This window comes from Genypterus blacodes, unplaced genomic scaffold (genome assembly GCF_046128005.1).
Source record: "Genypterus blacodes isolate CSIRO-AG114 ecotype Tasmania unplaced genomic scaffold, CSIRO-AGI_Gbla_v1 ptg000070l_1, whole genome shotgun sequence".
Lineage (NCBI taxonomy): Eukaryota > Metazoa > Chordata > Actinopteri > Ophidiiformes > Ophidiidae > Genypterus > Genypterus blacodes.
Genome location: NW_027466880.1, coordinates 4,704,064 through 4,721,122, shown reverse-complemented (window position 1 = coordinate 4,721,122; position 17,059 = coordinate 4,704,064). Strand labels below are relative to the sequence as shown.

Here is a 17,059-nt window from a genome sequence, read left to right as displayed (position 1 = left end):
TTTAACAGGAAAAAATACCGGCCTGGTTAAATGGATCCAAAATAAGGTGAAAAGAGGAAAACTGGGCTGGATGTAACTTTCCTACATTGCATAATCTAGTGGTTCCCAAACTGTTTCTGCAGGGAGACACAGGAATTGCGTCTCAGTGTGTGTGGACAAGCGAGAGAGAGATGAAGATATGAATGTACAGTGTGCCAGAGACTGGTGAAAATACGTAAAGCTGCCGCTCCGGGGTTACGGAGCATAAACTTTGGGAACCGAACAGGCAAATGTTAACAAAACGCTAAACTAGCGAGTGAAGTGGCACGGATCAAAAACAACAACGGGGCCGCAGTGTCTCGTAAAAACAGACAGATAACAGAGGATACAAACACATGGATCAATAATGTAATCTAGACGCTTGTAGTATTGTATTGTAAGTACAACTAGTATAAGTATTGCCTCATTCATTTGCCTTGTCGCCCCCCCCTTTGGGATTCACTGGTAATCCATGAGGAAGCTCTGTGCAAATCGGTATTGCAGCTTGATTATGTAGTGAAGCCAGTCGTTGCATATGAGCAAGGGGACTTCAGCCTCGTCAGTTTAATAAGTTCCTTGAGGAAACTGATGCTGATCCTCAGGACCTGCTTTACCACTCAAATGTCCGTTGGTTAAATTAAGTCTATGAGTGTGGGGGCTTTAAAAGGAGAGATTAGCTCATTTTTGGAGCAACAAAGATTGGCTTTGTGATTTGTGGATGTGAGAGCCTTCTTGCCATTAATCAATACAAATTGTACTGTAGCATCCTGGACGCACACGTACACACGCATGCATGGGGGGGAGGTTGCATCCCTAATTGTTGGCCAGGGAGAGACAGGGAGGGAAAGTCAGTGAGTCTCTTGTTGTTGTTTTGGGTGCGCTCTCAACCCGGGCTTAGGTGTATAAATAGGGAATAGACTTGCCATTCTGTTGACATTGACAACGTCTCCGTATTCCTCTCTAATAATAACAGCATGTTGAACTAGTTTGCATATTGGCAACACGTTTGCATATTGGCAACACGTTTGCATACTGGCAACACGTTTGCATATTGGCAATACAGAAATTACCTAAAAATAAAAGGAAGAAATGTATGTATGCAATAGCTTTTACAGGTCATTTAGGTAAGTTCACACTGGCCCGGCCCGTCTGTCAATTTTAGAAATCATTGTGGCCCCTGAGCCGAAAAGTTTGTCCACCACTGGCCTACAGGGTGGTGCTATGAGTCAAAGTCAGGATGATGGTAAATTCAATAAAAAAATGCCCAGAAATCAAGCGAAGCGTTGGAATAGAAGACAGAAACATTGATGTCACTTTTGAACTTCATTGCAATGTAACTGTATTTGCAGTCATTACATACCAGAGTCCACTCCAATGATGAAACGGCCAACGATGAGCATCTCGAAAGACCTCGCCCTCTCGCCCAGCGTCATCAGCAGGGCAGCGATTATTGCCAAGCTGTTGTTCATCAACAAGGTGCCTTTTCTGCAGCCGAGATTGGGAAGAGATGAGAAAAGAACGCCAATGATGAGCAAAAGTCGAAATGTTCCCAATTGCTTTTTTTCTTCCTGTCTGAAACACAATTCTTTCCAGCAAATTGAAGACCTTTGTTTTATGAAATAAAACCTCATGTAAAACTAATTTAAGACAAGCCCTTCAAAAGGCATACATCCCTTTTAAGGGACAGTCAAGGAGATGAGGAGATAACTGGATGGAATCCTTTAAAGTAAAGCAAGAAAGAAAAATAAATTTGGATTATGGATTAATTTCACTTCAATCTTCATTACATCATCATCATCATCATCATTATCATCATCAAATTTAATTTAATTCTGCGTCATTTGCATGAAAAGATTCCAGATTGCATTTTATATTTTGGTCGTCTCAACTTTCATTAATCTGTGGCTAAAGATTAAAATGCTGCATGTCGGTACTTATTTAAGCTGGGGAACATGTATGAGCAGCAGAGCCTAATGAATTCTTAATTTCTCAACACTCACGCAGAATCTGTTCAGCATTGACAATCAGGGGGTCCTACTCCAAGCCTGAGTAAATCCATTCACTAGGGCACAATCTTGTTCTGTTAGTCTGAGTAGGCATATTTAAGATGATTTCTATGGAAGACCGTATGAGTAATTAATCATACTTGCTCATCCAACATCCACTGTCACGATGACACACACGCACGCACATCAAGTTCATACACATGCACAATCAAGATGATCTTGATAGTGTATGTGTCAGCGGAATCTCAGGGGAGGCTCAACTTGCAGCTGTCTCACCTCTCATTTTGGCATATTTGGCCATTTTGACTCTATAGTATAGTTCTTTGATCTCAAGGCTATGTTTTCCTAACTTTAACCACCACATTGTCAGTATATTCTCAGCATCTCTCTTTTCTCACATGAATAATTGTTCTTTGCATTCTGCTTTATGTATGTTTTAAATGGCATTCATCAACAAAAGTCAGCCAAGTACTTTGATGCTACCCCTCCTTTTTACCGAAACTAGGTGTGAAACCCAACCTCAAATATGCAGGAAATGTGTCAGTCAACCAGCATGATGTTTAGAATTTTGGTGGAATCTTTTATTATTCGTTTTTGTCCGCTCCAAATGACATCAATAAATTGTGTGGTTGGGTCATGATGAAAATCAGAGGTGTGGAATGATAAATCAAACGCAACCTACCATGCGCTGTGTTTGTTTAGGAGGCAAAGACTCTATCATGGTAGCAAAAAACACAAATAGTAGGTTAAATCTTTGATTGTGTGCGAGTGTGATCTTCAAGGTGCACGTGTATGAACTTGATAGTGTGTGTGTCATCTTGACAGTGCGTGATCTTGACAGTGCGTGTGTGTCATCTTGACAAATGCTTGTGTGAGCAAGTATGAATAATGTCTCATACGGCCTCCCATAGAGTTCAATTGCATGATGATGCACTGTACATGTCAAGTTAGCCCAATATCACATACAATGTCTCAAAGGGCTCTACAGACTCATTCTCAGGCACGACTCCAGAGAAAACCTTGATGTATAAGGAAAAAAGGAAAAAAACAACGGGAGAGGCAATTTCATGAGAGATTACCTCTCCACGAATGGCTGGGTGTGCACTAGGAACTTCCAGTGGGATTATACCGAGGTACAAAAAACATGCAGGGCAAAGCACACAAAAATCATGCATGAAATATATATGATATATTTACATGCATATATATCACTAAATTTGATCAACTCGCGCCTTGGTATTGACCCTGTGCTGCAAACCTCTTACACTGTTGGTCACGGACAGCAGAATTTCATTACAACATTGGTTTACTTAGATACATATATTAGTTACCTATATCAGAGGTAACTATGGAGTGTTATGTGTGTCACTCCATAACTACATAACTATGTTTTGTAGTTATGGAGTGTTTACACTGCTAAATTTGAAGTAGTAATTTGAAGTAGTATTAAAATTGCTGCACAGAATGGCTTTCTTTGTGTCAAAGATGAGTTACTCTAATCCATTCAATATTAAAACTTGAAGTTGCAGAATCGTCATCAGTACCTCAGGGTCTACGTATAAAGTTTAACAACAACAATATTATTAATGGTACAACCTTCCTTCTTTCTCTCTCTCTCTCCTTCTCCTCTTCCCCCTCTTTCTGTATAAAAAAATATCTCCAAAATATCCTACAATTGTATGCACAATGTCATGTAAAATGTTTGCTTCAATAAAAACAAATAGCAAAAAAAAAAAGGATCGTCATGGCTACAGGACTAAACTAGGACTCATAGTGAAGCTGTTGGAGACTCCTTGAAATGCCCTTTATTAAAAGTGCTCAATGTGTCCACGCTTGTTCAATTGTTAAATCCAGCAATCCTCTCTGTCCTCAGAAATTCAACCTTTCCATGACATTGTGCAATGTTTCCTGAAGACTCACAGATGTCTGGCAGAAAATATGTTGAGAGAATAAATCATCGGTCTAATCGACACGCTGATGGTTCCTACCTGAGAAATCCAAGGTGAATCTTAAGGGGCGATCAGCATACTAGATGAGTCTCCCCACCCCATAACATTAATAACCTCAGCATATCAAACACAGATGACTCATTCTCTGAGTGATAAAATAAACCTTAATCTTTGGTCATTTTCAGGAAAGGATTACTGGAAACATGGGTGGCATTTTAATATTTTGAATTCATAGTCTCAACCTGCGCTGCATCCAAATTTATAGCTGCAGAGGACAATACACAAACCCAGCAGCATCAATCTGCAGCCAATGATATGACACCGGTATGCAGCATGTGGGTATTTGAACCACACCTAAGTGATATATGAGAAGCCAATGAATTATTCATTTCTTAACACTCACCTTATCACTTAATCTGTTCTGCACTGACAATGATTCAAAAATTAACATAACACACATATTCTCAAAGCTCACCTGAAAATCTGAATCACTCACACAATTTCTCCTTCACATCAAACATATGTAGGGAAAACGACGTGTTGATCCTAAAGCCTGGCAAACAATCTGAACTGGGAAACACGAAGGAGGGGGATTTCTCTATTGAAGTGGAATGGAGGAATCTAATCTGGGCTTTAATGTGTACGTCACAGAATATCACACCTATTGCTGGCTGTAGAACATTTGAGCAGAGGTAATCTCTCTCTGATTTGCTGCTCTCTAGGTTTTTCGTCAATGGGTTTCGATCGGGATTATTATATGGACTTTGTACTTTAAGAGCTTGGCCTGGTTCTGGCACCTTTGGTGTTTGGGCCTGTAAAGCCCTTTGATGAATTTATGTGATACTGAGCTACACATATAAAGTTAACTTAACTTATATTTATTTTAGACCTTTTAGTGTGTTGTGTTCTTGTAATTGGAATGCATTATACTGTATTGTACTCATGTTATGTACAGGATCAGTTATTCTGAGGCTGGACGAGGCAGCAAGTATCGAACACCCAAATCGTAATAGAGGACAGATCTGTTACAAAGTGAATCTCCTGCAGCCAAATCCAATAACAATTCCCTGACAGAGCCGTTTGCCAAGAGCCAGTGTCGGTCCGCAATTTAACGCAATTTGCAGTTGTGTAGTGCGGCACGGTTAAAAGGAAGGAGGAAAGTGGGGAGCGCAGCGGAGTGGGAAACTGAGGGTAAATGAGACACAACAGGAGAAAAGAGAAGAAAGTGATGTCAACGCCATCTCCACAACTCCAAAAGGGGCAGAGGTGAAGCTGTGTGAGGGCAGTGAAGGATGTAATGGTGTGATGATGGTGTGTGTGTGTATGTGTGTGTGTGTGTGTGTGTGTGTGTGTGTGTGTGTGTGTGTGTGTGTGTGTGTGTGTGTGTGTGTGTCTGTGTGTGTGTGTGTGTGTGTGTGTGTGTGTGTGTGTGACTGCCTCCAGTCTTTGGCCAGTGGCTCGGCCAGCTAATCAGGATAGAGCAGGGTTTTTCTGAGGGGGCACTTTTTGAGAAACTACAGCTATCCATTGCATTCTTTTACTTGAGTTTAGTTTCATCTTTGTAAAGTTGGAATAAATTGGTCTGCAGCAGAGGGTGGAAGCGGATCAGTGTGTTTTTGCACATTAAAGCATTAATATGATCCAAAATAGACCCCACAAATGAAATCAACAACACAGAAATCTGTATAACCTGTCCCCTTCAGTAAAGGAGTTGTGTACGCTATAGGAAAAAAGCTTTCAAAGGCTCAAAACATATATTGTTTGCATAAAAGCTGCAAGAGGAATCAAATTCAGTGCATTTATGTCATGAGCATGTCATGAGGCCAGCAGAGCTTAAAGGCTTTTTACTGTAGTGCACCTACAGATAATATGTGAAAGGCTTAGCATATGGAAAACAATCCTTTTAGGTGGGTGCTGCAGGGGAAAAAGTAGCTTTATAACAGCAAATGCACAACAACAACAATTAAGTAGGAGTGAGTGCAGGGGGACACGCATAATGATGGACCCTGACCCACGTACGCTTCAGGACACAGAAAACATTGACAAACGATCATTGATAGGGGGATGAAAGGTTGTTTGTTTGGCTATTTTTGACATAATAACACTGCTGATCCTGACATTGGGCTTCAGTTACCCTGGTAGCGAAACATGGGAGAGATGATTATAGGCAGATGTGAATCCCTTTACCTGCCCAGTGCTTTCATGCTTATTGAGGCCAACAGCGCTCCCAGAAGGCCTCCAATAGCAAATATGGACACTGTGATTGACCATAAGAGGGTGAGTGTCTCTTCTGCAACAGGCTCCCCAAACCTCTCCATCCAGGTCTCATTGTAGAAGCCTTTAATGTACTGTGTGAAGACATGGCAGAGAGACGTATTTTCAAGTCATTTCAATTGTACATTGCCCATCTAATACAGTGGTAAACATTCTTTCTTAAATATTCCAGGTTGAAGTGAATCTAGGAGAGCAAAATCACTGTTGAGCTAATGAGAGTGAATCGTAGAGATGGAATTGGATTGGAATCTGTGTAAACTGTCATGCCTGGAGGTATATTGTACATTGATTATTCAATAACACTCCTACTTGTGAAAATGGGTTTCATCAAAATGTAGAAAGCTGATTAAAACGGAGAAAGAAAAAGCCAGACAAAAGTCCTTATTGCACTTGAACGAGCATTCACACACCTTCTAAATTCAGGAGAGCTAAGTTACACACTGTTTTCACGCCCCCAAGTATCAATGAATTCTACGCATTGTTGGCAGTTTAAGGACACACAGGGGGCAACGTGTTACCATGGCATTCATCCATACACACATCCGTTATGATATTCATAATGGTATGTTGTATTGTATGAGATATTTTTTTCTGTTGGTGATAAATAAATTGGATACATTATAGATAATGGACAAAACAATGCCGTCTCTACCTCTACTTTATACACACACAATGGCTGGACGTGGGTATCCTCACAGAAAGGCAGATGGTTCTCACAATGCTAGGATGCTGACCAAGTGTATCCCTCTAACTCTTACCTGTCAAATCCATCCTGCCTAAGCATGCTTAGCACACAGAGACAGATAACAGGTATATGCTCAGTCTGCATTAATCATGTGACATCTACCTCATTACTTCTCCATTAACTACATAAGTACAAACATTATTAATACACAAATACAACGTTGTGATTCTGTCCATTACAGATAAGATCGCTCAGTTGATTGATTGAGTGAATTTCAATTCTGGTGGCACCAACTGCTGTGTGCTTCTAGTCACAGTCTGTACATCCCCACACACCACAAACATTCAAATGCATTATTTTATATTATATCCATTATATCCCAACTGATTCATGTTAACATTCACAGTTAACACTCTCTGAAATTTAATGCACTGTGAGTCTTCTCAACAGGGGATATATAACAATTTCCTGCATAGGTCTTATTTTGGCAGAGGCTCTGTGCCTTTGGGTGCTCCACAGTTAATCCAAGCAGCAGTGCATGATTCAGTGTGGAGAGCAAGACACTTAAGACACAGAAGCATAACACTGAGAGTCGGCACGTACAAAGTGTACAAAGCAGGAGATGCCTCTGCCTCATACAGCCTGAAGCGGTGAAGGAAGAAATTGATTATACAGACGACGAACCACATTACTGAGAGAAACTTATCAAGGCACAGACTCTGCATACTCATCTACCAGACTGACTCAATAATCATGTTTCCATTACAGTTTTGCACAAAACATAGTAGCAAATTTCAAGTCAGCTGTTTTCACTCATAAAATATGATATAATATTGACTGGTAAAAGAAGGATGGAGAGAGAAATGAGCTGATGTGCTCCATCCTCTCACTACACTCACACTATCACTGATCAAGAGGAATGACTCTTCATTATACATTCATATCTGTCAGGTTTTCTTCCCTGTTTCTTTCTGACCAGGGTACAGAGCATGACAGTGAGACTCCCAGGTCAGATCTCTTCAGTTTCCTGTCATCCTTCTTTGGATTGGATTCCCTTCATCGCTCACAACTCAATCGGTTCACCTAAGCCCTAATTAATAGAGGAACCCACTGTTCTATTCCTATACCCTGTTCACACATAATTCTATGGATCTCAGTGGAAAAGAACGACAAAGGCTGTTTGAAACTTAACCTTCACCATAACTCATTCAGAGACTTTCTTCACAAAACCTGTTTCATTGAAAACATTTCTTTCTATGTAGTTATGCATGAAAATATTGCATGAAGAAATTCAGTATGCTATCGATGTTGCTAACTTGACTGTGAAACTTTCCAAAAAGGCATCAATTTCGGTCCATTTAATTGGGATTCCTCCATCATTTCTCTTACACTTGAAAGTGCTGTGGCCTCTCATGTTGGAATATAAAGTGACTTGAGGGGCATCTTATTATTTCTAATCAAACACATGTCCAGATTAACAAAGTAGAGAATATGTTCTGCAGCCCCCCATGTGACAGAGACATGTCGGCCACTGGACGGCCACTACCTCAGATAAGTGACAGTGTGTGAAAGAATCCCGCAGGTTCTCTGCCTCTGAGCAATACAGCATTAAATCAACCTGATCTTCTCCCTGCTAATGTCTTCTCTTTGTTTAGCTGCTGGGAGATGCTGAACCCATCTGGTGAACATGCACTCTCTCTGAGTAAACTCCCTGATCTCCATCCTGAGGATAAGCTTGGCATCAACCTCTGGCTGTTTTTGAGGCAATTTTCATTCTTTTTGATGATATTGATACTTAAACCTCAAGGGTGTGCATGCATTTGTGATTGCAGAGAAATACCAAGTATATCTCTGCAATCACAAATGTATATATATATATATATATATATATATAGGCACCGAACCCTCAATTGCTCCCCCCTCTGCGAAGGGTGGTAATGTAAGTCGCTTTGGATAAAAGCGTCTGCCAAATGATCGTAATGTAATGTAATATCCACAAGCCCCGTGCACGATATAATTTGATTATTTAATGAAAGCTTCTCTGCTGTTCACCGTCAAATGTGGTAAATCCAGACCAACAGAACTAAACATCTCATTCTTGTCTGTTGTCATCATAGTAGGCAAACAAAACCAGCAATTAAATGAATTATGGAATCAACATAAACGTGACTAAAGGGTTGTATATTACGAACAGATGGAGAGAGCATGAAAAATGCCCGGGGCCTTGATTATCACAGGGTGTGCTTCCACTCACCCCAGCAGGAGCGTTGACCACTGAGAGGTTGTAGCCGTAAAGGAAAGATGACCCTAGGGCACCGAAGAAGGCGGAGCTCATCAGGCACACTGTGATTGGCTGCTAAAGAGTGATGGCACAGACACACACACACATATGCACAGGTTAATACTGCATGCACTGCACTCCATGCAGGGACGGACAGGCGAGGGTGTTGTTGATGATCAAAGTCCAGGTGGGATTTACGCTATGGGAGCCATGGCGACGGGAATAAGTAGGCCAGGAAAGTGGGTTAACGCCTTGCTTTGTCCTAGACTGTTTCACGACTAAAACAACAAATACTATATCATCTCATAGCAACAATTTGGTCAACCAACTGGATTTAAGGCTACTGGATGGCTACACACTGTTCTTAAGCACAAAAGAGTGATGTCCCACAACGAAGGAGTAAAAGTAAAATAATTTTTTTAATGAATGAAAAATAAGGTAAAGGTCTGAAGTAAATTAGATATTGTATATATAGGGGGTTGTATAGGTCTTATTGTATACATTTCCTGAAAGTATGTGAAATATTCAACATGGGGGAGACAATGTGTTGTGTGACCATACCAGTGTTATTATTAGGTATCAATTAATGTATTCGTGATTAACTTACACAAACAACAACACAAATGACAAAATGCAGCATACATTGTTTTTTTTAATGTTCAAAACATTTTAGGCTATTTGTGTAAAAAGTGTAGCTTGTATGGAAGAGACTGGCTGGGGTGAACAGAGGACAAATATCTGAAAACAGCATCGTATTAAGGAAAGTGTGCATTCTTGTGTGTTTGGAGTCGTTTCCTACACAACTCTCCAGATTATGGAATCAGTGACGTGTAGTGTGACACCTTATATGGAGTCTGGATTTGAGACTGACCATCTGTGTTTACATTTGGTTCAGGGACAGTCCATCTGAGGACAAAAAACGTTTGTAAGCCCAGCTCCATGTGTTTCCAGGTATTACTCCATACCTTCTAGCTACTGGGCCACAGGCCAGAGTGTTGACGTGGAGCTATGACTAAAACAAGACTACCTGTGTATCCATGGATACACAACCCTCCCCTGAACCGTGAGTGGAGGAGGAAGCAGCATCCATGCAGGACTTGTACCCTGGGGGGTTCATGAAGGACACAAGTCAGGAATTCAATAACCTGAGACTTGAAATACACAAAAAGGACTTTAAACACCATTGATGTATGACTTCTTTGAACTTAAAGTCTTTCGTTTTCTAGAAGATTCCTAAACAGAGTAATATAATCATCAATATAATAAATCAAATCTATGCCACGCTGATCCTCATTCAGATGATCAAACAAAGACGCCAAGGCCGCAGACAGTTCAGTTGCATCAGAAAAACATTTCAGTACCACAATGGTTTCTGCCCAGACATCCTCTATTTTAATCAGAATAGAATTTTACATGCAGTCAGTGAGTGCAAAGTTGAAGTCTTGCCCCAGCAGAAAAGATACAACTTCTCATTACATTTCAATACCCTTCAGTCCATCCAAATAAACTTATGCCGCACAGGGGCATATAAACAGCACCATGAATTCATATGTAATATTTATAATAATGTTGATGTTCTCTTCTATTTCATGGCATGTTTGTAGCTTTAACTTCCTGTTTTCTCAGTCCCAGTACATTAAATCACACTATTCTATTGTTCTTCTTAAACATTTTACAAAGGCATGTCACATTATAGCTGAGCCAATATCAATTCTTAAACATGGTGTATTATTTTTACATGTATCTATTTTATGTTTGACTCCCTATTGACATCAGTTGTTGCTTGCTATTGGAGAGAGAATCCTTATGTGTCCCCCAGTCGTCATCATCATCAAAGTTCGCAAACACAGACAAGGACACATTTCAGGAATGGGTCCAAGCCTCACAAACAACAGCCGATCCCGCATAAGTGACACAGAATTGTGTGTGACAAAGGTTGAGGGCATTTTCAGTTCAGTATCCTGACTAAAGTTCCTGTCAAACCCATCAGCTGAGTGGTGTGAACTGCAGGATAATGATAGTTAAATCAAAACAGCTGTGATCTACATTTTGCTATTAGAACCAGGCCAGACCAGACCAGACCAGACCAGTCCTTCAACCCAGTCACATATTTTCAGTATAACCAACATGAAGCACGATGGTCCAGTCATTTCATTTTAGGTCAGTTTATTACACTAACCTTTCCAGGGTTCTTTCCAGCGTCGCACATCTTTTGGTCAGTCGGGTTGTCTTCCACGGCTTTGCCCATCCTCACTTTCAACAAACTGAAAGGAAAAGATTGCATGTCACCCTATAGAGCACCCATGGGAGAGGTGAGACATATGGAAACAAGGGGGAAGTTACATTTATGACGGACTCCATCTGTTGGAAAGGAAATTACAAATGCTGACATAGCATGCAGCGATATGTTTCTTGTTCCTTGTTAATCTTACATTGAAAACTCTGAAAACACTCAAGTAAAGTCACGTTTATCTATATAGATCAATATGGCAGACAATGTTTTAAAGGGCTTCACAGGCCCACACAACATAGTGTCCTAACCCAGGAAAGGACAAAGGAAGAAACCTTGGGAGAGGCGATACAAAAGAGTGTAGAGAGTAACAGGAGCCACAGATGATGAAGAAAGAAGAAGAAATGAGAAGAAATTTATCTTTAATGTGAAGTATTAGGACGGTAAGATTTGACCTCCAGTATAATCAGTAAGATGACATTGATTGTGATTCAACAGAAAATATAATGTTCTATCATATTTATAGACCGACCACAAGTGTGTCGCAATAAATTACTCACAGTGGTTCAAATGGTGGTCACAATAATTGCCCAGTTTAACAGGATAACTGGATCAGAGGAACAGACTGAGTGTGCCACCTAGCGGTCAAAGTAACACCATAGCGATGACCCCGATTGAACACTTTCTACCCTTGCTGTCTCAGCGATAAGATTTCTGATATTGAAGCCCCCAGCCTCTCAGAGAGCAGTAATGCATCAACAAAAAAGATCAATCTTTAACGTTTTCTCTGTTGAAATTAAATATAAGATTCCTGTCTATCACTGTCATACTGTTTTTGAAAGCAAGGGTACAATCATCCAACCAAATTTGGAAGAATACCAAGTTCAGAAACACAACAGCCTGCTGACTTTAAAAATATATATTTCATAAAATATGTCAGAAGCTTTGGTTAAAATGGAAAATGTGTGTTAGACTTCTCTCTCCTGGTCTTTAGGTAACTCATTTATAGCTGGTTGTAACACTGCTCTCCTACATGAGAGGATGTTTCTCTGACCTTTGTGACCTCCAGTACACCATTTCTGAAGAAGTCATTTAGCCTCTAAGTCTAAGCAAGGGTGCATCATCAACGCCACATTTGATTAGATTATATTATATTATATAAGATTAGATTAGATTAGATTCAACTTTATTGTGAGTAGAGCAGCCCCAAGTACATAAACAGGCTTAGGTAATCTAATCACCATTTAACCGCCTCAATCTATGGAGTCAGATTTAAATAAGGAAATAATTTGTGCAAAATTATTCAGCCGCATTGCATATTTAGAAGCAGAAGTTATAATGAGCAGATATCTGTTTTCAGCATCACTTAAGCATCTAGCACAGAGCAATGGATTGTTCTCTTTCTAACCCTTATTAAAAGTGGTTTAACAGAAGCTAGAATTGAATTCAAACTAAATTTGGGGATCTGAAATTCAAGAAAAGACAATATGGAAACATGAGTTGTGAAACTCTAACATGGGTATAATATATAAATTCACATTGAGGCATTATACTGTATCGAAACAGCTTTATCAGATTTCACTCTGTCCCAAGCAGCATTCCTCTTATTGGTGTAATTTGCAGGACAAACAACTTTTGGTATCAGCGACCGTATGTGGCCTATTGATTTTGGGATCGTCTGTGAGCAAAAAGTGACCCTGGTGTCATTTTAAGACCATGTCCGTACGGAAAAGCTATGTCCTGTTCACTGATACATCACTCTCCAGCTGAAACACAGTAACCTCCTGTACATTGCAAAACATGAAATAAAAGAAGTCTGTTCCATTTGGTCATTCTCTATCCTCCCTCTACAGCCAACACATCACTCCAACAAAATGATATGCAACAATAACATTAGTATATACACTAGATTCACCACCAAGGTTGCCTGACAAATGAAAAATATAAGTGCATTATTATAATATTAGCAAAAAGCTAATTATAATTGGACAGCAATGATGCTACAACTAGTTTGTCACATGAGTAATTAATAGTAAAAAAGAACAGTTCACAAAACTTCACACAGCAGCTGAGAAAAGTGGCAGTGTGTTCAGTATTAAGTCATTTATAGACAGTTTGCCTGCCACACACACACACAAACACACACACACACAAATACATGCATACAAATACACTCACACATGTTTCTGTATTTTGTCCCAACAGAGTAAGAAGTGTCATTGTGGGTACTTACTCACACACACAGGCTGTGTATCCTCTGCTCACATGTGCGCCACACTGACCCAGCATCAGAGAGACTGGGACTATTGTATTCCTGACAAATTATTAACTTTGCCCACTCCCTTCATAATCTCCATAATCTCAGGTCAGCTACAATGTTAGACGGCAGAACTATTATCTCTTCAATTATTTACTCTGACTACAGAGTTGTGTTTTTATGGCGTTCACGTACTGAGATTAAATGAGCCATTTAACAGCAGGCCAGTCAAGGTCAGCCACCATCACCACAACACATCAAATGTAAACATTCAACATTCATTTATTGATTTACTTGCAGCATTATGACATGTGATGACATAACCTCTTCAAAAAACGTGTGTGTGTGTGTGTGTGTTGTTTCACCACTGCGTGTGTGAATGTTACATGGATTTTATCCTAAACTGCACTGAATAGTCTTGGCCAGAACTTTCCTGTCAGTGTTTAGCAGAGACAGGGGTCCATATGAACCACAGGAGGTGGAGGTCTTATTTTCAGAGAAGAGCTGTTGAGGCCTGAGTCAGAGTGGGGGGAAGTGAAGAAGTTTTGCCTTCTAAATCAAGTCATACTGAATCATTTTCACTGTGACTCTTTCAGACTCATTACATCGCATATAAAACAATTTCTTATATGCACTGCTGACTGCTAGAATCAGTTCAGTTGGACAAGAAAGATGTGTACAGTGTAAAAGTTGTATCTATTTTCGGTTGAACAGAGTATATACTGTAGTATACGGAGAGTAGGTAAGAAGTATTCAGCTGCAAGATGTTTATGCTCACCAGAAGGTCTTTGTCAAACCATATTGGGTGATCTCTTGAAAAGTGAAGATACTGTAAATATTGAAACGGTCTGTTAAATCAGCAGGCACTGGAGCTCTGTATGCTCAGACATGTGGACACTACTGTGGAAGCAATACTATGAAAACCTTGTGATGAAATTCAACCCGTGCTGCTCTAGGTGCTTCCTAAACAAACAAAGCTGTGTGAGAGATCCATCGACATGACAACATGGCTCCATGTTCACTTATCAGTGTTTTGAAAAATTGCTAAATAATTGACTTAGTAAAAATTCAAAATCGCTTTTATTTACGTTAAAAAAAAACATACTGATATAGTGTCCATGTAACTAAGCCAACCCAGGTCCTGAGTATGGTTGGCTGGGGTTGTTGATTGCTAAGAAAAATGAATTGCTCTCACCACATTTCGGATGTGATCCAACGATCCACTGATCTGAATGTGGTGCCGGTTCAACCTCTCACTTGCCTTTTAGGTTGGGTCTCTTTTTAGAAGATGAAATGTCTGCATTAGTTTCAGGTTTTCAACAAGTCTCTCTCAAATTGGATACAAGAATTTGAAGATGGAGACCCTCAAAGACCCTTGAGATTTAATTTCAAGCACTACATTACTAACCAGTGTAACAGGATAGTAACCTTACAATAAGTGATAGTAAAAGATCAATACTTACGCTACGTTTACGTTACGTGTACGCTGAATGATGTTAATGCAGCTGGAACACTTGCTGTTTCATGCAATATGCTCTACTCTTTCATTCCCACTTTAAAGGTGTGTTACAAAACTGCAATGCAAACATTACCCTTGGACTGCCCCTTAGGAATACAAAAAATAAATGAACTAGTCAATTTCACAGTTGAGTGCAACATTTAACACAGATCTGTTTAAGACAAATACATGGCCTCATTATCATTCTTTAACCACCACAGCGTAGAGAGATTTTAGTTCAACCTTGCTCCAAACGCTCCAGCTCAGATCCTAGCTGGAATAAATCTGAACCTGGAGCTGCTTGTAAAATACAGCCGGGGCCTAACTAAACCTAAACCTAACTCAAGGAAATAAACTTGACTTGACTTGGATTTCAAACTGACCAATACAACATTGTTTGCCACAGTCCTTGCTACCCAGTAAGCAGGAAGGAGATTCCCAAGAGTCCAAAATTATCCACAGATCCACCACAATGTAGCCTTAAACTTGAATTATACTCCCAGAGTGCACGTTTGTGTACGGCTATAACATGGTCATAAAGCCTATGTGAAAAGTGGGCTGCTCCAGGGCAACAATGCAAACCAAGTCAGGAAACAACTGAAGACGAGACGAGCTTGATGAGGCACTGCTGTAGCCCAACTACTCCCAGCCCCTTTCCTTAGGCAACATCCTCACTCATCCACCACTGCTCTATTCTGGCTGCTTCCTCCTGTCTTGGCTTCAAATTAGCACCTGCTGTAATTGCCAAAGAGGGATGACCCATCTACACTTTTGTTGCCTCTGTACATTGAACTGCAAGTACATAAATAAACAAGTTATCATTATGACATGACTGCTGGCCAGATAACTTAGTTTACTGCTCATAGTCCTTGAGCTGAATGTGAAGGCAGATCACCACATTGGTTTCTTTGAATCCACTGTATTCACCTTTATCTGGTTTCAAACTCAAAGCATAAATAATCTGTTCATCTGGTTTCCAAATAAACCCTCTCCTCAGGCAACGTATGTACTCATTAAGGACCGCCTTACTCTCTCCTGTAAAGAGAGAGAGAAAAGCTGCTTCCTCCTGCAGCTTCCTCCAGCCTTGTCTTCATATTAGCCATATCGTTAGGTCATAGTAAAGAACTGCCACTTACTGTGTATATGCTGATGGAATGCAGTCGGGTCATGCAATATGCCCCAATAAGCAGCAAAAGGGGGTTGGTCTTGAGTTCCAAATAATAACCCCCCCCCTCTCTCTCCCCTCAGGTTACTTGTTCACTTATCAATGGCTGCTTTCTTCTACCCTGGCTGCTGCATTCTTCTGCTTGGCCATCATATGCATCATGCTCTCGTGAATTCCACTCTGCGACTACCCATGCCACAAGCGGGCAAGAGCATGCGAGCTTCCACGTTGCACCAAAACATCACATAATTTCAGTGCTATAGCCGAGACACGTGGTCAGGGGGTTGTAGCAGTCTGTGTGCATGACCTGCTTTGTGACCTGTGCTAGAGAAGCCTGTGGTTCAGGAGCTGCCATGGGAAAGAGAAATGGCCGAGTAATAAAAACCAGGCTGGTAATCTAAACACACATACTCTGCCTTGGACTCTAGGTAACAGCAGTATCATTTCCCAGGGTGCAGACAGACAGCTCAGTGGGAGAGGAGTCCACTGGCAGACTGTTCACAAACAACTGAAAACGGTCGCAAAAATATTTTAATATATTTCCACTTCGATGATTTTGCAGTATTGTGATATCAGCTAAGATTCTTTACTGAGCTCTTCCAAACAAAGATGCAGCTTTTTGCACATTATGGCACTGGTGAAACACATTCCAAGAAATATTTTTGTATCGCCCCTTACCGATGATGACCATACACA

The 17,059-nt window shown here is 40.4% G+C and overlaps 1 protein-coding gene across 6 annotated transcripts in view; it reads right to left on the bottom strand.

The window, feature by feature from the left end:
* The window catches only part of slc2a9l2 (solute carrier family 2 member 9, like 2), a 47,814-nt gene extending 32,554 nt beyond the window's left edge, over window positions 1-15,260 (bottom strand). The window contains exons 1-7 of one of the 6 annotated variants that reach the window (XM_076156551.1): window positions 15,164-15,254; window positions 14,896-14,977; window positions 14,479-14,510; window positions 11,393-11,477; window positions 9,187-9,288; window positions 6,161-6,321; window positions 1,379-1,503 (exon numbers count right to left, since the gene is read on the bottom strand). In XM_076156551.1, coding sequence (XP_076012666.1) covers window positions 1,379-1,503; window positions 6,161-6,321; window positions 9,187-9,288; window positions 11,393-11,461 — 457 coding nt within the window. In that variant the 5' untranslated portion in view covers window positions 11,462-11,477; window positions 14,479-14,510; window positions 14,896-14,977; window positions 15,164-15,254. Of the gene's footprint in view, window positions 1-1,378; window positions 1,504-6,160; window positions 6,322-9,186; window positions 9,289-11,392; window positions 11,478-13,676; window positions 13,974-14,478; window positions 14,511-14,895; window positions 14,978-15,163 lie in introns of those variants that run through there. The other 5 variants (XM_076156549.1, XM_076156552.1, XM_076156550.1 and 2 more) reach the window with 5 other exon arrangements.
* Window positions 15,261-17,059: the final 1,799 nt, after the last annotated feature.